Here is a 24,407-nt window from a genome sequence, read left to right as displayed (position 1 = left end):
GGTACTAATAGTTACGTCGTCTTGCATTATGGCTTCTGAAATTATTTTCCAACTCTAATCACTATGAATCATGTCATTTTATGTTATTTTTCCCCCCTGAGCATTTATAAAAACTTAAATCAAAACCAATGTTAATATTCCATTTTTATCAATAATGTTGCCAAATGTAGTACATATTGTAGTATCAAGAGAGACAACTTATCAGTTATCCCATTGCGGTGCTTGGTTAAATAAAAAAATTAAGAAATCAAAGCAGTGCTGTGCACAGTATTAACATTCACCAGTTCCTGAAATCTTTTGTATCTTTGTTGTTCATTCTAGTGAAGCCTTCTTCATGAGGGTTTTTTTTTAGATTTTTTTTTTCCTTATGAAGTTGAGATGAGTTTTTTTAATATGAAAGCCAGTGTTTAAGGCCAAAATATGCAAAAAAGCTACTTTACTGTAGAACAATTTTTAAAATGTAGAAAGGAGACCTGCGGATCATGAACCACACAGAACTGTAATATTCAGAAGACTGCTTAACTGGCAGATCTAGCAGATAATATAACTAATTGTAGGATGCTGTTCAAGGCCAGCATGTATAGTTTATTGTTCTAATTCAGATAAAAATGATGCTTACTCAATATTGTAACTCCAAGGCCCCATGTTATCATGCACTGGCAAATATGAGACATGCTGAGCTGTTTCCATAGTGATTCTGTTTTATGAGGAAGTGAAGATGTCTTACAGTTCTTTGAAGTATGTCTAGCTTCAAGGGGAGGCTGAAACAAAATACTTGTGCAGAGATGCTGTGGTTTCATGTTGACTGGAGGGCACAGAAGCCCTTTGCAGCTGTGAAGTACTGTTGTATAATCAGCTACGTCCAAACTGTATTGCACTGAAACTCATATGTGCACTATTTTCCATTATGTCCTCCTTTTGGGGAGGGGCACAAGATCAAAAGGGAGTTCAGCAGGTGTAAATGATAAGACCACCGCTACAGGTGCTCTGCACAAGCCCTGCAGTATAGAGATGAAGTCTGCTGGCTACATACACTGAGGTACAGGGTTGTGTCATGTATAATGTGATGTGGATTTAACACCACATTTAGTTAACTCATTTAGTTGAATCTAACTGATAAATCTTGCAACTTAAATTGATACTGCACCATAAAACACCCACGTCAGCCCAGTCTTTAAACATGTGCTTAACTTTGCAGCCTTGTGATAAAGGTTGTGGACTGGGACACTGAAGAGCTGGGTTCAGTTCCTGCTCTAGTACAGTCATCCAGTGGGATACAGGGTAAGTCACTTAGGCCCCAATTTTTTTGAGCTGTTTAGGCTTGTCTCTGCACAGCTATGCAACACCTGTCTAATTAAGACCTCAGGTATCATTTACAGTAGTCTTATACTATGTAAAAAACTATGTACTGTTGGCTTTCAATTAATTGTATGACCAAATTTTTAAAGATAGTGATGCCAAAGCTTCTCATTTGTGGTATGAATTAACAGTATACTTCTGTCTCACAGAAATTTTGAGACAATGTTGATGGTAAATCAAGGGTATTTAATAGTACTATTTGTCTTATATATTCTTATGACAGACAGTCCCCCTCATTCTGGAATGTGGTTGTTACTCTATTCCTCGGTTTTCCTTATGTTTATTTCCTTCTGTCTCTGTTGTCTCTCTTTTCATAGTTCTTTCCATTATGTGCACGTACAAGATGAACGACAAGAGACTCCAAAGTACTGATTGGGAATGTAGCTGCTACCTCAGTAGAAATAATACTAAAGTCTATACTGTGCTGAAATGGATAGATAGACCATGATGTTTGTCTCTGTGAGGGTGTATGGTAACCTCAAAACCAGTACGTTGTTCAGAGCCTGGCATAGTCTTTGACCAAATGCTGCTCGAACAATATCATTGCATATCATATTATCATGTCATGAAAATAAAACACAAGGATCTATTTCATTGCTAACCATGGCCTATAGACTGTGAGGTAAATAAGATCAATATTCTTTGTTTGGTCCACCAGTAGTTTTTTCTCAGATTTTCTTTCTTCTGTCTTTTTTCTTGCTTTTCTTAGACTCAAGACTGTAGTTACTCCATGCTTAAAATCTTTGTAAGATCTTTATAATGGAAGGTGATGTCCAATTTGTGCTTATTTCATGAAGAGCAAAATAGCAAGTGGACCTAAATATGAGTGGATGGTACCAGAAAATCTGAGGCCTCCTGCACAGCTTAGGAAAGTTTAACTTTTCTAAAATAAACCGTATTCTGTGAGATAACCTACCTACTAAGGATATGCAAATGACAGTGTATTTTGATAGACCCCTAAAAAAGCCCTAGAAAGTTGATGCTGGATGAAGAAACTTAAAGTAGGACTTAGCTGGAGTTGATGATAAATCCCAAATTGGTTTCTGAACTTTGCTCATCTTCCCTGTCATCACAGAGATGAATAGACTGATTAGACAACTTAATAGCTCTTAGTCTAAGCTTCTGATGTCTTTAGATCTTTGCTTTGTAGCTTGCTCCAACATGCTGCAGTCTCCATCTCTTAAGTGCTTTTCTTTAGCCTTACAAGTGGTTGCAGTTAAAAGTCCTAAGCCCTTTGAATTAGGTGGCCAGCAAAGTACTCTATATTGCAGCATAAGAGCCATGCATTTGAAAATTAGGTGTCACGTTGCTAATTGCCGATGCCTAAATGTTTTGTTAGCTCTAGTACTAAATACTGTCAACAGCAAGGAGGAGGCTGGGCTCGGAACTTGTCAGGGCAGTTAGTGTATTGCAATTAGTTTCACTGAAATAAATGGAGATACATCCTGAAGTTAGAATTATATATGACTACTTCCTGGGAACAACACCTTGAAAAAAGGAATTGTTTTACATATATATATATATATATAAAGGTGAAGTAACAGTTGCATTTTCAAATATGCCTTCAGTGAGAGTTCGTGCATACTGCAAGATCTGGATCTAAAATGCTCCATGTCATTTCCACCTCATGTCTCTAGCCTCTGTCTGGAGCCTGGTAGAAACGGGCTGATACGGTTTTTGTGCTTAGCTGGATAGAATCATTATTCTGTAAACTGTGAAATCCCATTTCTGAGCATCTGAGGTGCACATGGAGAAATCAACAGTATGGTCTTCTGAAACTGCTTAAGATTGGATGAAATTCAGAATATTGTATGCACGGTATTTTCCGTATTTCCTTTATAAATTCAGTCTTGCTGCTCTGTTAGAAGTCAAGGTGTAGAGTTTTTAAGGAATGTTGATTCAGCTCCTGATTGCATCACTATGTTTCTAAAAAGTTTGATCAAATGCCCAAAATTTTGTGCAAGCGAACAACTAGATTAGGTAGTAACTCACTTTCAGTAAGTTTTGCCTCAAAATGTTTTAGTGCTTTAGAAATTTGATGTTGCTGGGCTTTTCATATCTTACAAGATATATGGCCAAGATTCAGGTAAAATTACTCTTTGCATGTGATCAAAAAAAAAAGCTTTGCAGTGAATGACACTAATTCAAACTTGAAACTATTAGAAGGTTTCACATTTGTTTTGTCAAGTTCTGACTTCTCCCTCTCACTCTGTTTTATACTTTGTTTCTTTAATAGGTGCCTATCTTGTGCCATACTTAATCTTACTACTGGTAATAGGGATTCCACTCTTTTTCTTGGAGCTTGCTGTGGGGCAGAGGATCCGCCGAGGGAGTATTGGTGTGTGGAATTATATCAGCCCTAAACTTGGAGGAATTGGATTTGCAAGCTGTGTAGTAAGTTTTTAACATTAATTGTGTGATTTGATTTCAGTCTGTATGATTTAGGCTTTCCGTTCTGCTGCAGGAAAAGGCCACTGATTTGTAGCTGGGCTTCAAGGTCGGTTTGCACTGTTTCAAAAGATATTAAATTAGTACATTAAAAACGTTGATACAGAAGTGCCTGTAAAACCAATCAACTTGTATTTTGTGATTCTGACTAGGGAACAGAGTAGTCTTCTGGAGAAAAAAAGCCTGTAAAAAAAATATTAGGTATTACATGATAAATACAGAGAAAAGTGAAAATTTAGAAAATGCCAGGTACTTCAATGGGGCAAGCCATTGAGTTCTTATTCTGACTTGTTTTAGTTAAAATTAGGTTCAGTAGCTGATATGCAGAAATATGCAGAAGTTCAGTAGGTTGGTTTTTTTTTTAATTTACAAATGTAGTTAATTAACTTTTTTTTTTATAGGTATGTTTCTTTGTGGCTCTGTACTACAATGTCATTATTGGATGGAGTCTGTTTTACTTTTCCCAGTCTTTTCAGCATCCATTACCATGGGACCAGTGTCCTTTAGTTAAAAATACATCTCATACCTGTAAGTCTATATTAATGTTCTTAGAAATCATATAAAATGTATAAAATTCGAGATTTTCAAACATAAAGGAGAAAAAATACAACTCAAAGAGAGACTTTTGGGGAAAAAGTGTTGTATGCAAAGCTGCTTTTTTATCTTAATAAGATGTCATTTTATAATACTTTGAAAATATACTTGGAAAAATACTATTAAAAAACCTAATCTAAGATAAATATATACTGTATTTGGGGAGGAACATCACTGTCAACAGCATTTTAAAGAGTAATGAAATTAAGAGAGTGCTATTTAATGTGGTGCAGAAAAAAACAATTTCTGATTACTTTTTTCTGATTTTGATACTGCTTTTTATGCTTATGTGGTGAAAAACAAAGGTGGAGGAAAGATATTCCTACATTTCAATTAGTAGGGTACTTCCTGGTGTCCAAGTAAAAATTGTTGCATTACTAACAAGGCAGAAATTGGAAAACTGTAAACATCAATGAAATGCATGTGATAAAAGCATTGTTTGCTTTGTAAACTAATAGAAATTAGATAATTGGGCATTGGTTTGTTGCTATAATGAGATGGTCTCAAATGGACATATTATACAACAGCATTAAAAGTTCCTTATCCCTTGGTTTCGATTATCTCATAATAGTTACGCATTTTGCATTATCCTTGCTCTTGAAATATGAAATATTTCTTTTCATTTCTTCCTATTTCAGATCTTAAATTTTCTTTAATTACCTTTTGTGGTTTTTTTACCCCTTTAATAAAGAACATAACCAGGGACATTTGAAAAGTTGTACATTTTTATAGTGTCTTTACCAGAGTTGCTTGCTTCAGTTGTTAAAAATAATCAGTATTTGTGAATGTTGGCACACAGTCAAATTGACTGTATCCCAGAAGCTATTGTCCATTAATCGAGCCACAGCGTTTGTCTGTTTACATACTCTTATCCTGCCTAAGTATTAAGATACAATGTCTCAGCCTAACTTCAGCTGAGTTCATCTGAACTAAGCTTAAACACAGAAAAGTACTATATTTGATAACATCCTGTCATTTTTGATGGTTTATTTCAGTGAAGATCTGACATCTGTGTTAGGTTTCTTAAAATTAGTATATTTTTCCCTTCTTTTCATTAATTAACCTTCACTCAGGACCTAGCTTAGAGATACGATTGATTGTCAGATATAAATAATTTATAAAAAAGTTAAGTACGTATTTTCTTTGAAGAATTCTCTCTATTAATATGTGTTATATGTCTAGATACACACAATTTCTTAAACTGTTTGGTAACGTAAGTAAAGCAGAATTACAGTATAATAAAAAAATCAATTCTGGAATACACATAGCAACTTTCATTTAACGTAGCTGTGTAGGAGCCATTTTTTCCTTTTCTCATCACTTTGGTATCATTATGTTATTTTGTCATTTCTAATAGTAATTAAGTGCCTGTTAATTTCAGTGTCACATCAAAGCAGACACAATTGAGAATTTGTTTTCCATATAGTTTCAAAATTAATATAATTCAGTATTCAATTTCAGAGAGATACTTTTCATAGTATGTAAGTCACGGTATCATATGTAGGTAATGTAATCTTCTGTGGTAAATGAAATGCGTGTCTTCATCTAGGCCTGCCTACTATTTAGTACTTAAGTGAAAATTAATTTTTGCCTAGGACCCTGATTGACCATATGCAAAGGAATATGTTATCCCAAAAGGCTGTTTTACAAAGATTTTCCCAGAACCTTTCACCGATAGCAGTCACTTTTTCTTTTAGTGAATGTCTTAGACTCCTTGTAAGTTTGGTTTCTCAGTAAATTATGACAACACAATTGCAAATATTGGGAACTGGTAGAACATTGTTATAAAATGTTGGGAAAATACTTCTGTCCTGAACCCATACTTTACTTGCTGACATCTCTTGACAGTTGTGGAGCCAGAGTGTGAAAAAAGTTCTGCAACCACTTATTACTGGTACAGAGAAGCGCTGAATATTTCCAGCTCTCTGTCAGAGAGCGGGGGTTTAAATTGGAAGATGACTATCTGCTTGCTGGCTGCCTGGGTCATGGTATGCCTAGCCATGATCAAAGGCATTCAATCTTCAGGAAAAGTGAGTATACTGTTTACCTAAATGACAATGTTTTACTTTGAAAAATTTCACAACATTTTTGTTCACCACACCCTCTCATGAAATATGTAGGAGCAGGTTAGAAGCTGTGAGTCATCTCTGTATTTGTATAATCTGAAGTAGAGGAATGTTAGTAGTTTAACATTAAAATTGTAGTAATTTTAGTGGGAAATGTAGTAATTTAGTGGGAATGGAAATCTGAAGAAGAATAATTTCTGTTCTCATCAGCGTAACTGTTGCAAGTAACTGTACCTCAGCTTTGCTGAATTGTTAATGCAGCCTAAGTCTGTGTGTTTCTGAACGTCTAAGGAATTAGACTTCGATGTATACTCACAGTATGACTGCAGTGCGCTCAGGTCCTCAAAGTTCCTTGGCATTTTGCTCTTTATTGTTACTGTCATTGGAATCCATGCTTCTGTCATTAACACGGGTGCTTCTCAGGATTCTGGATTGTTTCTTCTGACTAATGACTAACCATCCCTTTGCATCCGAGTCCATCACGTTGTCTTCTTTCCTTTCCATGCAGCCAGGTGGATTGGCTAGTGAATGATTTACTAGCTCTGTTGATCTCAATGGGACTTCCAGATGAAAAATAATCTGTTCTAATAGCAAATTCTTTGCCATTAAAAGGTTTGGTACCGAGATGAAAATTTCTGTGACCTCTTTAGTGTATTTCAGTAAAAGAAACAACTAGCAAGTTTAGCAAGAGAATCATTTTACTAAACTTTAAAGCACAGAATAGATTTGTTTTCATTCATGATGGAGAATGAAAGATTGTATTTGACTACTAATTTTTTATTTACGATTTGTATTAGATAAATGAGTCAGTGTGTCAGAAAGGTGTTCTGTTATGAAAGTGTTTAAGTGATACAGAAGCCCAAAAGTGTCGGGCTTCACATGTGCAGTAGCAAAAGCATGCTGCTTCATTGTGGAAAGCTGCGCGGCATTGCACTTCAGGATTCTGACAACTCCGTGGCATGTTGTTTGTCCAGTAGTCAGTGCAATATTGCTGTCTAGTTTTTATGACTCAAACCTACTAGATCTTAAATCATTTCTGTAGATCAGAGAATATCCCCAGCTTTTCTTCTGTTTTGGCAGTAAGAATTACCTAGTGGTGTGAATCCATTGGTTATATACTTTCCCCTGACTCTGTCTTCTCTCCTGAAGACAGAATGAGTTTTTGTTCATGCTGCATATCTTTACCATACTATGTACTTGAATCAAAGTGCATTTGTAAAGTGAAGCATTTCTAAAACAGTCTACTTCTGTTCTCGTCGTCATCTCATTGAATTCATACTGAATTTCCCTGGAAGCTCAGCAGTTTGTTATCAGTTAGTCAACACAATGGCAACCGTATTGTTTTGATACAGTACAGAATTTATTTTACAGTCGTGTGATTTTGCTTTCTTCTGCAGAGACAAGGGGAATGGGAAGTGTTCTGCATATTTCTTGGAGCATATGATTATCAGTTCAGTTATATACTGAGTAATGAATTAAGCTATTGAAAATAAAATCGGTGGATGTCATGTTAAATTTCTTTTTAATGTTTTTCAGATCATGTATTTTAGTTCCCTTTTTCCTTATGTGGTACTTTTATGCTTTCTGATCAGAGGACTTCTCCTTAATGGGTCAGTGGATGGAATTCGTCACATGTTCACACCTAAGGTATGTGCTTAATTTCTGTTTGCAGTCTATTAAAGTTTCAGTGGCAATTTGGCCATTTTTTTATGAATGCTGTCATTTAAGCTTATTATCTTCATAGAACATTTGACCATTTCCCTGTTTGGTTAAATTGCAAAATTGTTGTTGCCCTCAGTGGCACAATATCAAGCCCTAGGGTCCAAAGGCTCTAAGTGTTCCAAGGGTCTGTGTAGAGCTACCTCCCTTAGGTGACAAGTTCACAGTTAGATGCCTTTACAAAGCTAAGCAACTCACACTGTTATTTCCAGGATTCAGGATGTTTAGAAAGCTCCAAATACTGAAAAGAGAAGCAAATCTTAAATTTTGCCATTCTCTAGGATTGAAATGCCTAGTTCTGGGATGTCACAGTGAAATGCCTTACCTTGAATGCTGTCACAGATTTACATAATTAACTTGTCCCTTTTGGAAGGGGATAGATTTGTCCCTTTTTAGAAATAAACTAGTGCTGTTTGCATAGTAGCCCAAAAGTACAGGAGACCTGTCTTTAATGCTCTGCTCATCCTGTAAAAGTAGTGTAAGTACTCACTACTGAGCTTTCCTTATCATGTTCTGTATGGTTGTCATTCCAAGATAGCAGTGGGTCTAATCATACATTTTTTGCTGTCAACATTTTTACTGGGCATGTGTCTTACAGAACTTTAGATTTTATAACTGTGGAGGTGAGAAGGGATGTTACAAATCAATGTTTAGCCTGAAGATCTAAATTCTACCCACACCCATCTCAAATGCTTGTAACTGTATCTATACTACAGGAACAGCATGCTTGAGTAGTCAGAGCCATGCTTGCTCAGGAATGCATAATGCTGGGCTTCATGTTATATTATTGTATTCTGAAATGGACTTTTCAACAAGTGCATTTCATAATACAGTTGAGCAGAACAGGACTGATGTTTCAAAAATAAAGATCATTAAATAAGATCATTAAAAGCAATGCACATAGTGGCTAATGCCAGATGACAGGGATGTTGTCAGTTGTTTTGATTCCAGATGTTTTGAGTCTGTGGAGAACTGTCATCCTATAAAAATGACCTTTGTTAGCTATCACATTGTTATTTCTTGCATTGTGATGTGCAGTTGTGCTCTGCTTCACTCATGGTCACCGCTTTAGAGTTGTGGTTCTGCAGGAACTTGGACGCTGCTCAGGCAAATTTGGGAAATCTGAGGAACAGAGAAATGCAGTGCTTATTGATGAAGAGGAAGTCTGTAGCAGAGATGGAATACAGGCCTCTTGAAGTTATAATTTGGTTTCTCAGGCACAATGTTAATCCTTTCTTTAACTAGAGAAGTACCACTAGATACTGAGGGAAAGTAAACACTGAAACTCCCCTTGAATACCAACACCTCTTCACTATTTCATCTTTCATGAGTTAGACCTAAAATAAGTTGCAGCTGATGCTTACTTTACAGTTACGTTATAACTTAATCATACAGTTGTTTCAAGTGTTCAGATAAACAATCTTGAAAGAAAAATTGTTTTTAATTTCTGCTACTGGTTTCCAGTTCTGTATCTCAAAATTTAAGTTGTGGCTTAAATTTGAGGTTAGGAGGCCTATATGTCACCTACAGTATATGTGAATATACCTTGAAAAGTATTTTCATTATAATCTCTGATTGTTTCTGTACTTGAGCACTAATTTGGACTGTAGGTTTGTACGAAACTACCTGAAGGAATTCAGACTCACCCACCTGTTGTGTCCATTCGCTCGATTGGGCTTACAGTTTATTTGGGCAGGCAGACTGTAAAAAGAATTGCTAAACTGACCTAGGTTGAAAATAATCTAGGTAGATAAACATGAGGAGGGAGAAAAGTCTTTTTAGCCTTGATTAGTTCAGCAAAGGACCACATTTTGACCACAGACAATCAGAACACTGCCACAGAACAGTTGTGTTAGCATAATGATGCAGGTGTGGGAGCACAGGGCTAACGAAGGGGAGAATTTCTTTCTTTGGCATGGTTGATGAACAAAGCAGAAATTCTAAATAATAACCTTAATGAAAAACCTAAAGAAGGTATATGAAAAGCCCACTGAAGTCAACTACTACAGTGAAACTGTAGGACTGTATGAAGCTTAAGTACAGAGCCCCCAAAATTTCACAGAAAATATCTTACAATAGCAAATGAGTCACAAGTTTATTTTGAAATGCTAGGCAATGTGTATTTGAGAACGTACTACCTTTGATGATACCAAATCATGTATTGCAGAAAGCGAGAAGTGTTTCGATACTTAAACCTTTTACAGATTTGGTAAAATTAAGACTATTCCTCGAGCTCCCTCTAGTGGAAAAGGTCTAGGGCAGCTTGAACTATGTGCAATAGCTACTTGTGCATTGTAATTATAACAAAAATTGTAAGGCAGTAACAAGCTTATTGTCATAAACACCTTTTTTTTCAAATATGTTGTATTTTAGCTATATGTAAAAGAATAAAGAAGGTATCTGCTACCTATCTATAATAAATATTATACCTTTATGGGAAATAGGAAAATTTTTCAAAATGTTATCGTAATAATAGCAGACTTATGTTTTTTTTTTTTCCTCAGAATAAGACAGTCAGTCTTCTGATGCTGACATCTATGCTGATGCTTTTTAGTTTTACTGTTTTTGATAAGCCTAGGGTTTTAAAAAAAAAAATCCCAAAACCAGAAAAAAAATCCCAACACATTCACAGAAGTAAGGTCTTTCACTGTTAAATGAATGGGGGCCCTGAATCAACTTAAGAAAATCTAGTGTTTAAATTTCACATGTATTTCTTCTTTGTGATTCAGTATTATAAGGATCTGAGATAGATAGATGATGACTCATAACTTTAACAAAGATACTTCTTGAAGTATGGTCATCTGAAAGAGCAATACAGTTCAGTTTTTTTGATAAAAGGCTTAGTTGTCCCTGAAATACATGACCCATTTAACTTACAGTAAGTTTGAAGCATCTAGCTTAAAGGAGATTTGACTCATGGATTGTACAGATTATGGTGGCTTGTGTTTATTTCATATATTGCATTTTGCTTTACATATTTGCATGTAATAGAATTCCATATAAGCATGTGTATTTCATGGTCACTTTTTTTTTTTGAAAAGTAACAACAAACAACTTTCAACATACTTACTGCATTTATAAAAGGGTTGATCATCCCAAAATAAATCTTAATTCTAACAGCTGATAATACATGTACTGTAAAACAAACAAACAAACAAACAAAAAAACCCAACCAGTAAATACTATTAAAAAAAAAAGACTGATGTTCTCTCTAATTTCACAGTATAACTAGCTGCTAGTTCAATAATCACACAGCTCTAGTAGTGTCTCATTGTTAGGAACATACTCTGTTTGTCTTTAAGGATTGTATCATATAAAATCAATAGAAATTCTGGCTGATAAGTTTGCTCAACTTTAGGTGTCACATTCAGCTTTCATTGTATCATAATGAAAATACAGTTGTAGTGGAGTATTAGCATTTTGTAATGTAGGTTGTCTTCCTGTTTTTCTTCTGTTGTCTTTTCATATACTAGAAATGCATTTTATAGCTGACATATATTATATCTAATTTCAAACAGCTTGAAATAATGCTGGAGCCCAAGGTCTGGAGAGAAGCTGCTACTCAGGTGTTCTTTGCCTTAGGGCTTGGATTTGGTGGAGTCATTGCCTTTTCAAGCTACAACAAGAGAGACAACAACTGCCATTTTGATGCTGTACTGGTGTCCTTCATCAATTTTTTCACTTCCGTGCTGGCAACTTTGGTGGTGTTTGCAGTTCTGGGTTTCAAAGCCAATATCATAAATGAAAAATGTGTTATCCAGTATGAATATCCATTTCTTTTTTTTATTATTATTTTTATGGTATATTTCATTTATGAATTAACACAGATCATCAAGTTTTGATTTCTCTGTTTTATTGTGTTTTACAGAAATTCAGAGAAGATTTTAAAACTTTTGAAAGTAGGCAATCTGAGCCAGGATATGATCCCACATCATATCAATTTCTCAAGCATTACAGCAGAAGATTACAATTTAGTTTATGATATTATTCAGAAAGTTAAAGAAGAAGAGTTTGATTCTCTTGGTCTGAAATCTTGTCAAATTGAAGATGAACTTAACAAGGTAAGAGTAATAAGTAAGTCTTAAATACAGAGATTATGAACGGATGAGTATTTTGAAGCCTGAAGTAAACTGTGAAGTATACTTACACAGAGTATCAGTACAGTATACCTCTGAGCAGTGCATCTCTAGAGATCCATATGAAAACACATGGTTCTATGCAGGGTCGCATTCCAGCTCACCTGAGGACTTTTGGGTCCAATGTCTTAATATAGTCTTCACTGATTTATAATATATTCTGATCATTATATTGCTCTTCTCATGAGGTTTTAAAGTTCTGGTTTTTTTAGAAGAGTTGAGTGTGAGGATTTTTCCAAAGACTAAACAGAGGAGTACCTATCAATTTCTCAGACTGATGTCTTCTAATGTGAAGATACAATTATTAAATATAAATACTACTTCACTAGAAAGTAAAAAAGTTATTCTTTACTTATTATATAATTGCTTAATGAATATCATCCTGTTTTGAAATCTTTACAGTAAACCAGATCTGTAAAAGAAGAGATACCTTTCTAGCTTTTTCAGAGGGACTTCCAGTTTTAAACACTGACCTTTATGTAGTTGCACCAGTATCTGAAGCTAAAATGTCAAATCAGTGACTTAGACATTAAAAGTTTCTATACTATTCCTGCCATTTAAATTTGAAACAAATAGGTATAGAAATGAAGTCTTTTATATACTTACTGGAGAGAAGAGAGTGTATTTTGTAGCCATCCTGTATAAGAGCTCTCACGCAAAATTATCAATGAAAGAGAGTAAGAAGTGTGTTGTTAATATCAATCAACTTACAGATTCTCAGCCAAATCCAGTATTTCAGTAAATAGTATTAAGTTTGCAGGTTTGGAAGAATCACATATTAGATAGCAGCTTCCCACTCTAACTTCAATATTTAATCAATGACATTGCATGAACATAAAGTCAGACTGTCACACTAGAAAAAAAATACTCTCCATGAATAATGTGATTTTTTTTTTTTTTTTTTTCCTCACTGACAGGCAGTTCAAGGAACTGGTTTAGCTTTTATTGCCTTTACAGAAGCAATGACCCACTTCCCTGCTTCTCCCTTCTGGTCAGTCATGTTTTTCCTCATGTTGGTAAATTTGGGACTGGGAAGTATGTTTGGAACTATTGAAGGCATCATCACACCCATTGTTGATACCTTCAAAGTCAGGAAGGAAATTCTTACTGGTGAGTTGCACAAAGCTTTCTTTTCTCACTAGAGCTAAAAATTTTTTTTGAGAGTATAAAGTCTTGTTTTCTGACATAAAAGTTTTCAGTGCTGACATTTTACAGAGCAGTAAGTCACTGTATTCCAGACTGTACTTCCCTGCAGAGGCGCATTAATATCTGCAAGTAAAACCTTTCCCTGAATGCTACAAGAGCAGGAAGATCCTAGAACTTAAAATTTAATGGAGGATTTCTGTTACAAATTTCTGTATGGTCAGCCCTTCTGAGCTCTTCCAGAATACTTTCCATCCCAGCCATCACAGACCAGGGAAACAAAGCAAAAGAAAGAATGAAAATACGTTGCAATTTACTATGAAGTATTCCTCAGTAGGCCAATGAAATCTTAATTTATGATGAAATGTTTAATACGTTAAAAATCAGAACATATTTTTCCCTCTTGAATGTGGAAAGGGTCTTAAACAAGATGTCTGTTTGTTGTGTGTTTTGGTTTTTTGTTTTTTTTTTTTTTTTAAATGCCTAAAGTTACATGAGGTGTAGCCTGTTCATGTAGCTCTGATATTGTCTTGTAGCAGTTTCTCTTTTTGAGCTAGAACATCAGCATAAAATGTGAAAGTTAGGTTTCTGAAAATCTTCAGGAAAGCTGCAAGGGACACAAATTCAGATTTCATATCAATACCTGTGACAGGAGAGATAGAAAATATATTATTATTATTTCCTTCATAGAGTTAGATAATGTTAAAGCAGCTTATGGTATTTTTTATTTTCTAAGAGTTAACCCATGATGCAGCAGAGCACTGCTCTTTCCTGACTGCTGAGTACTTAGATAATAAGTAATATTTAACAGAAGATGTATTTTTTTACTTTGCTAGATCTATGAATAAAATTCTTCATAAAGATTAATCAGCTGATTTTTCAGAAGTCCTAACCTAGCACTTGGGGGTTTGTTGTTTTGTTCTGTTTTTAAATTGGCTTTTAAATTGTTATTGATTAACCAGTGTGACATTTAGAAATTAGCTGTGTTCCCTAAGTATATATGCACATACCATGATATATAGTCATTACTGTGGAGTAATGGAGCATTTTACAGTAATTCCTTGTTACTGCATTTGACAAAAAAACCCTATTAAGATAAAGGAATAATCAAGAACTGCCTTTCTATGGTAATTTTTGAGTGTTATGCGTGCATGATTTTTGCTAAACTCAGTTGTACTCAAAGGATTACAACTTATAATTAACATATAAAATTGAAAAGCTTGCCTTATACTTCATGCAGTATCAGTGGGATTTAAGAAGGATTATGCCTGCACTAAAGTTTGTGCTTAGAAACCACAAATCTTCAATTGTTGCAGAAGTGTGAACACATTTGCAACTTTTTGCACCATGGTTCCAGTTCAGCCCCTGTGGAGTTCAGGGAATTCCAAATTGAGTTGAGTTCAGTTATTTCCAAATTGGAGTCCGCATGTGTATGCGCTGAGTTATGATGAGTATACCTACCACAGCCTTAGTTTACAACTAAAGATGCATATTTTTGGGGTGTAATGGTAAGACACTATAGGAGAACATAAGAATAACAAGAATTTCTAAATTCACGTACACATGGTTCTGATGGTCTAATTCTTTTCTCAGGGTCAGTAATAAAAATCGGTGTGGTTAATGAGACTCAGTTTGGGGAGACTTTATCTGTGTTCTGGTTTTGTCACCTTGCATTAGGAGTTCACATCCATTTGTAATGATCTCTTTTATTCTAAATTTCTGTTCTCTGAAAGTCATTATAACAATAGTTACTACAAGTTGAAAAAAGTGATTGCTCTTACACCACAGTATTTTAAAAAAGTGTCATAGTCTTCCTTTCACTACTTTAATCAGTACTAATTGATTATCTGGGATTTATGTAATGGGTATATTCTGTAAGGATATTTTATACTTTAGCCCAGATTCGTTTCACCTAATTTTAGACTGCTTAGGTGTATCCTTAACCTAAGTTCTCAGTGGGGGGGAAAAAAGGGCACTTTAAGTGGAAGAATGTCTTACTGGTGCTCAACGTACAATTTATTTTACAATTCATTGAAATTTGACTTATTTTATGGCTACTTAAGCATTCAGTCCTATTCTCAATGAATTTAGTAGGAAAAATTATATTGAGATTCATTATGCAGGACCAAGCATTCAAGAAATATATTTCGGGTTGTCCCTGAACAAAAGAAGGGGCAGAAATTTTGTTGCTTAGTGCACGAATACATTTAGACAGATTCTAATGGAACTTCATGCTGTGAATGATCTAGGGGAAGCCGAGCCTTTTTATTTTTTAGAATCATAGTCTGAAACTTTGGTTCTTTTCACTTCCAAATTCCAAAAAGTGATCTAGTGGCCAGGTAACATGTATGATGTTTAGCTTACCAGTTTTGTTTATTTTAGCCTTGCATTCACATTAAGTTAAATGTTTAATGAGAAATACTAATTTAATCTCTGCTGTTTAATCAGAACTGCTGTGATATGGCAATTCCAGTAATTCTAATTTCATAACTTTTCGGTTGTGTAGGGAATAGGTGGGATTCCTAATATTCTTAAAATTGAGATGCCCCCAAAACGGAAAATGTTATCAACTTTGAATATATGAAATAATGCGTTTTGTATCTTTCCTGTTTCAAACTCTTTTATTTCCTCTTTGTCTATGGAATTTTGTTATACTTACAGCTCACATTTCTGTCCTTTATTCCAGTCATCTGCTGCTTGGTAGCATTTTTTATTGGCCTGATTTTTGTGCAGCGCTCTGGAAATTATTTTGTGACGATGTTTGATGACTACTCAGCTACTCTGCCCCTGCTTATTGTGGTTATTTTGGAGAATATTGCAGTCACCCGCATTTATGGAATAGAGAAGTAAGTGAAAGAAATTTATCTCCCTGTCCATATCAACAGTATTCATTACAATAATTATTACTATTTTAATTATATTGCGTGAAGTATTTGTGATGTACACATAAATACAAGTAAGTAGAAAGTGGGTCAATCTGGAGGTGAATCTAGTCTGTTTTTGAAAACAGGTTTGGAGCAAGTTATACTGCATCAGGACAGTGTAGTGAAACCCAAAGAGCAATTGCAAGAGATCCAAAGAGAGGAGGATGCAGTAAAAGAGGCAAAATTAGAGAGTTAGAAAGGAGGCTGGATATACAAGTATAAGAAATTTATATAGAAATCGGACAGCAAGAGAAAGATTTCAAGAAGTAATAACCATGGTCTAAGCAGCAGATGAGGATGAGTATACTGACCAGATCGGCAGTATTCCAGGCAGCCTGAGAAAGAAACAAAGCAAACTCTAATGGCAGTAACAATAAGAAAGTTTCAGTTTATGAACTAGATTTAGTTTGGGGTGTTATAGCAATTAATTGTTCTTTGCATTAGTTGTGAGAGAGGAAATAGAGGAAATGATAGCAAAGAATAGGATCAAAACTTATTTGGAAGCAGTACAGTTGACAATGAAGTTAAGTGACCTTCTATCAGTGACGGCTGAAGAGAAAAGACCGTCAAGTCCCTCTAATTTTTTTTTACATCTTATCACCAAAATCACCAGAATGTGTTCACCGAGCAAGATCAGTGTGTGCCACACTTAAGGAATAGAAAAGTTTGTATCAAAAATAACTCATGCCATCCACAGATAAAACAGAATATGCTATACTAGCATGTTGAAGTAATTTAAACATCTGTGATTCCTTTGCATGTACAAAGGGTGACATAGAACGGGTGGGTTTTCATTTGAATTTTTCCTTGTTCAATCTGAGTAATCAGCCAGTCCCTTGCCATAATGAAATAAAACTATAATAAGAAAATTTAATTTTATGGTTTCCAGACAGTGTTTCTGGTCTATGCAAGTAGTGCCTGGTCTGCTTACTCATTAAGGGAGAATTCCCACTTGGGCCACATGTATAATCCCATAATTGATCACATAGACATGAAAACACCGTGTAGATGTTTTTACACATGCAAACAAAAGATGAAAGGGATGATGTGGGTATCAGGTGGGTAGTGTCTGTCAGGTAGAGTTCCACTGTGAAGGGAGGTAGACAGGCCAAAAGTCAGCAACTTAACCTATGAGAAAGCTGGTGTTTAGGAATAGCTAAAATATGGTAATACTTCACTTCTGAATCAGTGCAGTTGATTCATGTTTTCAGAAGAGGTTCTGACAGGATATAGTGAAAAGTCAGCAGCCAAATTTCTCATTCATAACAGCCACCTGGACCTCCCTCTGGAGTATTCCTAATATTTCTTCTGATGCATATTTCTCCAGAATATCCTTCTTCAGGAGCCTAGCATTCTTGTTTGCGGAATCAACAACTTCAAGTTGTCATTGGCTGTGATAGTACTAGGGGGTCCTCCTCATAGATGATGATCCATATATATGTCTTATTAGACACATTGTCTTTGATCAGATAGAGGAAAAAAAAACCCAACATTGCATCCAAAGGGATTACAGCCAAAGGACAGAAAAAAAGACAACATGTGAATCCCCTGTAGCCAAGAAGGAAAATCTGCCACGCTGGAATTGGTGCTAAAGGAGCTTGGTAGCTCTTAAAAAAGGGCAAGTAGGATGGAGATGATGAAAGACTTTAAAGTGAAGATAATAGATTTATGTTTAACTGGATGAAGAACTGGAGATCCCAGAAAAGAAAAGGCTATCTACAGAGGGCACAATACATCTGTAAATTCAGCTTCTTTATAATGATGTGTTTCATTGCAGTGTAAGCAAAGGACAGAATATCCCAAACTATGCAGTTCAAAAAAATTTGTTGAGAGTTTATATGACAGTAGCTTCACATATGTAACTGCTTTGAAAACATATTTATTGCTATAAGAGCTTTTTCAAAAGCATTTCAAAAGGGAGTGGGACAACAAGGAAAGTTAAAACAGAATCAGTGTTTGTGCACTCTCCAAAAGAATTAATTATAAAAATACTCTCTCTTTTTCTCCTGGCTCTGGAACCATGTACTCCTCCATCAAGAATACAAAAATAGGAATTCTGTTCATATCGTAATTTGCAATTTTGAGGCACAAGGAGGCAGATTTAAAAGTTCACAAAGTTTTATTTCAGCAACTTATATGATGCAAACCATAGCTTATGCATAAAGTTATTTTTTTACACTGCAGCACACATGTGGGTTTGAAATTAATTCTGTAGAATCTGTAAGATGTGCTGGTTGTATATGTCCTCAAAAGTAATGACACATGCCTTAGGAAACAACCCAGTAGACAATATAAGAAGATGTAAAAAAGAATCTTATAAAAGAAAGGTGAGTTTAAATATCTTTCCAGCATGGTCTGGCAAGCAGTTTATTAAGTCACTGCACTGTGTAGCAATACCTTCTGTTCATCTGTTCTGAACTAGTAATACAAGCTCTATTTTTCAGTTCATCAAGTAATCTAAACTGCAGCCACTTCTATACATGCACTTTTTCAGCGTGTCTGTTCCCTCAAATTAAGTGCTATGTATCAATTATAGTACTTGAAATCTCAGTGTACGCGCTAACAATAACCTTTTATTCCCTTCACAGATTTATGGAGGATCTGAAGGATATGCTTGGGTTTTCTCCAAGCCCGTATTATTACTACATGTGGAAGTATGTTTCACCTTTAGTATTGTTATGTTTGCTGGTGGCTAGCATTGTCCAAATGGGATTAAGTCCTCCTGGCTACAATGCTTGGATTGAAGATACGGTATGTATGTAATGGATGCCATCACCATCATAATGATTATCTCTGAAGTATTTCAGAAGTACATGAAAAGACAAAAAAATTGCAATAAGAAATTAAAAATCAGTATAAATAATGACATGGTGGTTTTTATCTCAAGTAACATTAATGTAAAACCAACTATTTTTTAACTTTAGAGTAGTTCTGCTTTAAAATATAACTGCTTGACACAAACCTTCATTCTTTTTGTGGCTTTTAGTTTTTGTATATATGTTGAAGAAATTCTTAAGCATAGGAGAGGTTGTTCACTTTCATTAACTCATTTTACTGCAGAAAATAGTTGGATGATAACACTGAACAAATCATTTCAGATATCACATCAATTTTTTATGTGGAATTAAACATTGAGATTTAGCAATGTCGTAAATTTTCCCCTTTGGGAACACATATCACATTGTAGGTAACAACTGCATTAAAACCTGTCTCTGATAAGAATGTTTGATTTGTAAAAAACTTGTCTGTGTAAACTGCAGAGTCAGTGCTGCGTGTTGCTCCAAAAAGAGATTCAGTCAAGATAACTCCTAAGCATTCTGCTAGTTTGTAGGCTCATCAGCCCTCAGCTGTTTCTACAGGCTTGTCATGCAAAATATAGGGAGCATAAACTGTCAGAGAAATGAATCTCAGGGACCCTTCTTAATGGACAATTGTCTGAGTTAGCCGGCGGGGAAAATCACAGCAAAGACAGGTAAAGTGTAAAAAAGTCTACGTTACTGTAGGAAGACCAGACAACCACTACTGCTTTCTCAGGATTCTCAGAAAAATGCTCTTGTCATGTTTGATTCTTGCCCTGAAAAATTAGAAATATCTTAGAATGCCAAACATAGTGTTCCTTTCCATGTATAAAATTAAATGTTAACTGAGCTACTAGGCAAACAGTCTGTTGACCAGTGATTCGTGAATGCAGTAGAGGTGTGGGGTGCAGTTACTTCCCTAGTAAATATGTTACAGTTTGCATGAAGTTCATACAAAGTAGAACTATTACACAGGGTTATCTGAGACAGTCCCTGTCTAGACAGCTATTAGCCTACAGAACAGGGACTTATTTTCCAGGCACAGTTACAGACACCTCTGCACACTCGTGTGTTCTGAACATCCTTTAAAGGATCAGGGAACAACTACAGACAAATACAGAAGAAGGCCTAATGTGAAAATCTTGATTTGGGCTCTACTAGAGTGCTCTGAGCATCTCAAACTCTGGGACAGTGTTTTGGTCCTGCTCGCTGGCAGAAAGGTAGTAATCCCACATCTGTTCAAATTTGAGATCTGTAGCGATACCCACATTGTGGGTGCAAGGTGACAAAAAGATGAGTGTGTGTTTGAGAACTCCATGCCTTGGTGAGGACTGTAGATGTGCTCTTCTTTAAGTAAATATGTATTAATAGTTTTTTCTCTTGGGTTGCTCAGGCTACAGAAGAGTTCCACAGCTATCCAACATGGGGAATGATCGTCTGTATATCGCTGATGGTATTGGCCATACTGCCGGTCCCAATAGTCTTCGTGGTGCGCCATTGCAACCTTATCGATGACAGCTCTGGTAGTTTGGCATCTGTGTCCTACAAAAGAGGCCGGATAATAAAGGAACCTGTTAATCTGGAGGGAGATAACACAAGTCTGATTCATGGGAAGAGTCCAAGTGAAGTGCCATCTCCAAATTTTGGCAAAAACATATATCGAAAACAGACTGGATCACCAACTCTGGATACAGCTCCAAATGGACGTTATGGTATTGGGTACCTGATGGCAGATATGCCTGATATGCCAGAGTCTGATTTGTAACTGCAGAAAAAAAATGCTGTTTGTTTCTCGTCTCTCACTGATCATGGCTCTCCTATGAGAAGTGGTCAGCTTCATTTACTAGGGTGCAATCTCAGGTGCTCCATAGTGACAGTCTTTAAAATGTCATGACGGTACGTACAGGTTGAGAAAACTCCCTTTGGATTAATTCTCTGGGTTTTGATTTGCACTGAAGGGAACATATTCAAAATCAATGGCGGCCTACATTTGCCGGCATAGCCAAGAATTTGATTTTTTAATTAATTTCTAAATTTAAAGCTTTCTATCTCTGAAGCCCAGGTCTCACTCAAATGATGAAATATTTCTGAGGTCGTATCACTGAAAATGCTTTTTTTCTGCTTTCAGGTTAACTCCCCAGTATTAAAAGTGAGCTCAGAAGTAGTTCACCAAACCCCTGTTTGTGCAAACACTTGTATATACCTTATGTAGATATGCTGTACTTATTTTGTTAGCACTGATAATTACTTAGGCTATTAGCTGAGTAAAAAACAAACCTGCAAACTATTTTCTTATGTAATAGCTGTATAGAGCAATAGTATTAGAAAATCAAGGAGTAGACTTACAGGAAGGCGAGGAAAGATTCCCTGTTCAGTGGGGACTGCATAAACCGTGGCTGTATATTTTGTGTAAAATATTTGCTTTTTCAGTGTGAAAACAATGTAAGAGTGAGTCACTCCAAGAATCTTAAGGATTGTGCAGATTCTGCATTTTTTTCTATGCTGTGTGCCTACAAAAGACCTTCTTGATATTTATTGTGGTTACAAGATTACATATATATTATATTTATATAATATACTTGTAATGTAAATATGTATATTATTCTGTATGTAGTCGTTTCAAGAGTTGAAGCAAGATGGCTTTTCTAATTAGTCTCCTTCAGTTTTGCTTCTGTTTTATGCAGATAATTTTTTTCAGTTGGTAACTGTTAAGAACTGTATGTATGGCATTACATTTTAACCTATGAATAAAGAGATGGGCAAGGTATTTCTCTGTGATTTCCTAATACACTTAAAACACAGCCTGCTTTTCCCTCAGCTGGACTGTCTGAAAGAATAACATTTAACAGCTGAATAGAGATGCTAAAAGAAACCTGAAAACAAAAAATGCTAAATCAGTCATCTTAATAAACTATTGGACAAAGACTTTTACTGTGAATACAGTAGTTGATGTAGCACTGTAAACTGGCATGATACTCTGGAAGCTAGTACATGATTTACTCCTTACCTTAAAGAGCTTTAAATTTAGGCGTAAATACTGCTTTTGCTACCTGCAATAAGCAAAGGGCAGAACCTAGTTACATTGTCCCAGCATCAGACAAAAAAACCAGATGAATTCATTTGAGGTAAAGCATAGAATGCTTTGGGATGGAAGAGACCTTTAAAGGTCATCTAGTCCATCCTCCCTGCAGTTGGCAGGGACATCTACAACTGGATCAGGTTGCTCAGAGCCCCATCCAGCCTGGCCTTGAATGTTTCCAAGGATGGGGCATCTGCCACCTCTCTGGGCAACCCCTTCCAGTGTGTTACCACCCTCATCGTAAAAAATGTCTTCCTTATATCTAGTCTGAATCTACCCTCTTTCAGTTTAAAACCATTATGCCTTGTCCTGTCGCAGCAGGCCCTGCTAAAAAGTCTGTCCCCATCTTTCTTATAAGCCCCCTTTAAGTATTGAAAGGCCACAATAAGGTCTCCCCGCAGCCTTGTCTTCTCCAGGCTGTACAACCCTGGCTTGCTCAGCCTTTCCTCATAGCAGAGGTGTTCCATCCCTCTGAGCATTTTTTTGTGGCCCTCCTCTGGACCCTCTCCAACAGGTCCACGTCCTTCCTGAACTGAGGACCCCAGAGCTGGATGCAGCACCCCAGGTGGGGTCTCACCAGAGCAGAGGAGAGGGGCAGAATCACCTCCCTCAGTCTGCTGGCCATGCTTCTTTTGATGCAGCCCAGGATACAGTTGGCTTTCTGGGCTGCGAGAGCACATTGCCGGCTCATGTCCAGCTTTTCATCTATCAGTACCCCCAAGTCCTTCTCCTCAGGGCTGCTCTCAATCCCTTCATCCCCCAGCCTGTATTGATAATGGGGATTGCCCTGACCCAGGTGCAGGACCTTGCACTTGTCCTTGTTGAACCTCATGAGGTTCACACAAGCCCCTTTCTCCAGCTTGTCCAGGTCCCGCTGAATGGCATCCTGTCCCTCAGGCGTGTCAGCTGCACCACTCAGCTTAGTGTCATCTGCAAACTTGCTGAGGGTGCACTCAATCCCACTATGTCATTGATGAAGATATTGAACAGCACTGGCCTCAGTACGGACCCCTGAGGGACATCACTCATCACTGATGTCCATCTGGACATGGAGCCATTGACCACTACCCTCTAGATGCAACCATCCAGCCAATTCCTTATCCACTGAACAGTCTGCCCATCAAATCCATATCCTTCCAATTCAGAGAGAAGGATATTGGGGATTGTGTCAAAGGCCTTACAGAAGTCGAGATGTATGTCATCTGTAGCTCTTCCCTTGTCCACTGCTGTAGTCACTCCATCATAGACTGCCAGTCTCAGAATCATAAGTGGGTATGAATGTCTCACTATCCTACTCTGCATCACTCCAGTTTAACCCTGTTTCAGAGACCAAAAACTGAAACAGATCTCTTACGTAGCTCTGCCTATTCTGTATCATTCGTTGCCCACTTCTTGCCCTTCGATGTGGGAAGAAAAATAGTGAAGCCGGATTTGGGATCCTGGTGGTCCAAGAGGTAAGTGCCTTCTGCTTGTCCACATGGGGAACAATGGCGTTCTAACACATACTGTAGCTGTGTGTTTCAAGAGTACAGCTTTGAGCATGTCAGTGTGGAAAAGCTATGCCAAACACGAAAAGGAGCAAAATCTTAAACAAATCAAAATGCCTTAGCAACCCAATAAAATTCCTTAGGGATAACTCTTTTGTCTTTGAGAGGATAATCCCAGATAATTTTCTATTTCTAACCTGGGAACTTTTGAAGTTATTTCCAATCATCAGAAAGTTGAACTAGTAGCACTAGTTGAGAAAAAGGTGCATTTAATTACCAGGCTTATCTTACGCTTGTTAGAAGTTGCACACATAAAACAGACCTTAACGTAGTCCTCTAAAATGCATGTCTTAGAACACATGGGAGAGAACTGGCGTAATTAAAGGAGGTTGTGCATTCATAGCTGATCAATTAGCAATATTACTATGTGTATAATGGATCAGCGTTAGAGACACAGAGGAAGCACGTACAAAATATTCCTGCCGTGGCAGAGCAGCAGCAGATTTCCACCATCATATCACACCAGGCTTCTAAAGTAAGTGACTGCTCAGGGTAGTTGTGCATCCCCTCTGTGCCCAGTTATTACAGACTTCTTGCCTGTAGTGACGTGTGCTTTTAGTTAACATAGAACCTAGTTTTAAATGTGAAGTGATG

The 24,407-nt window shown here is 36.5% G+C and overlaps 1 protein-coding gene across 5 annotated transcripts in view; it reads left to right on the top strand.

The window, feature by feature from the left end:
* The window catches only part of SLC6A15 (solute carrier family 6 member 15), a 38,733-nt gene extending 16,806 nt beyond the window's left edge, over positions 1-21,927 (top strand). For all 5 annotated transcript variants that reach the window (XM_087764962.1, XM_087764963.1, XM_087764966.1 and 2 more), the window contains exons 3-12: positions 3,596-3,753; positions 4,209-4,335; positions 6,250-6,431; positions 8,004-8,114; positions 11,705-11,946; positions 12,055-12,247; positions 13,240-13,432; positions 16,152-16,311; positions 18,978-19,140; positions 20,581-21,927. In XM_087764962.1, coding sequence (XP_087621088.1) covers positions 3,596-3,753; positions 4,209-4,335; positions 6,250-6,431; positions 8,004-8,114; positions 11,705-11,946; positions 12,055-12,247; positions 13,240-13,432; positions 16,152-16,311; positions 18,978-19,140; positions 20,581-20,952 — 1,901 coding nt within the window. In that variant the 3' untranslated portion in view covers positions 20,953-21,927. The remainder of the gene's footprint in view (positions 1-3,595; positions 3,754-4,208; positions 4,336-6,249; positions 6,432-8,003; positions 8,115-11,704; positions 11,947-12,054; positions 12,248-13,239; positions 13,433-16,151; positions 16,312-18,977; positions 19,141-20,580) is intronic.
* The last annotated feature ends 2,480 nt before the right edge of the window (positions 21,928-24,407 follow it).

The sequence above is a fragment of the Nipponia nippon genome, unplaced genomic scaffold, assembly GCF_047370975.1.
Source record: "Nipponia nippon isolate SJK-2023a ecotype South Korea unplaced genomic scaffold, ASM4737097v1 scaffold_3, whole genome shotgun sequence".
Taxonomy (NCBI): Eukaryota; Metazoa; Chordata; class Aves; order Pelecaniformes; family Threskiornithidae; genus Nipponia; species Nipponia nippon.
The sequence above is the reverse complement of the archived record's forward strand: the minus strand, read 5'-3'. Positions and strand labels throughout refer to the sequence as shown.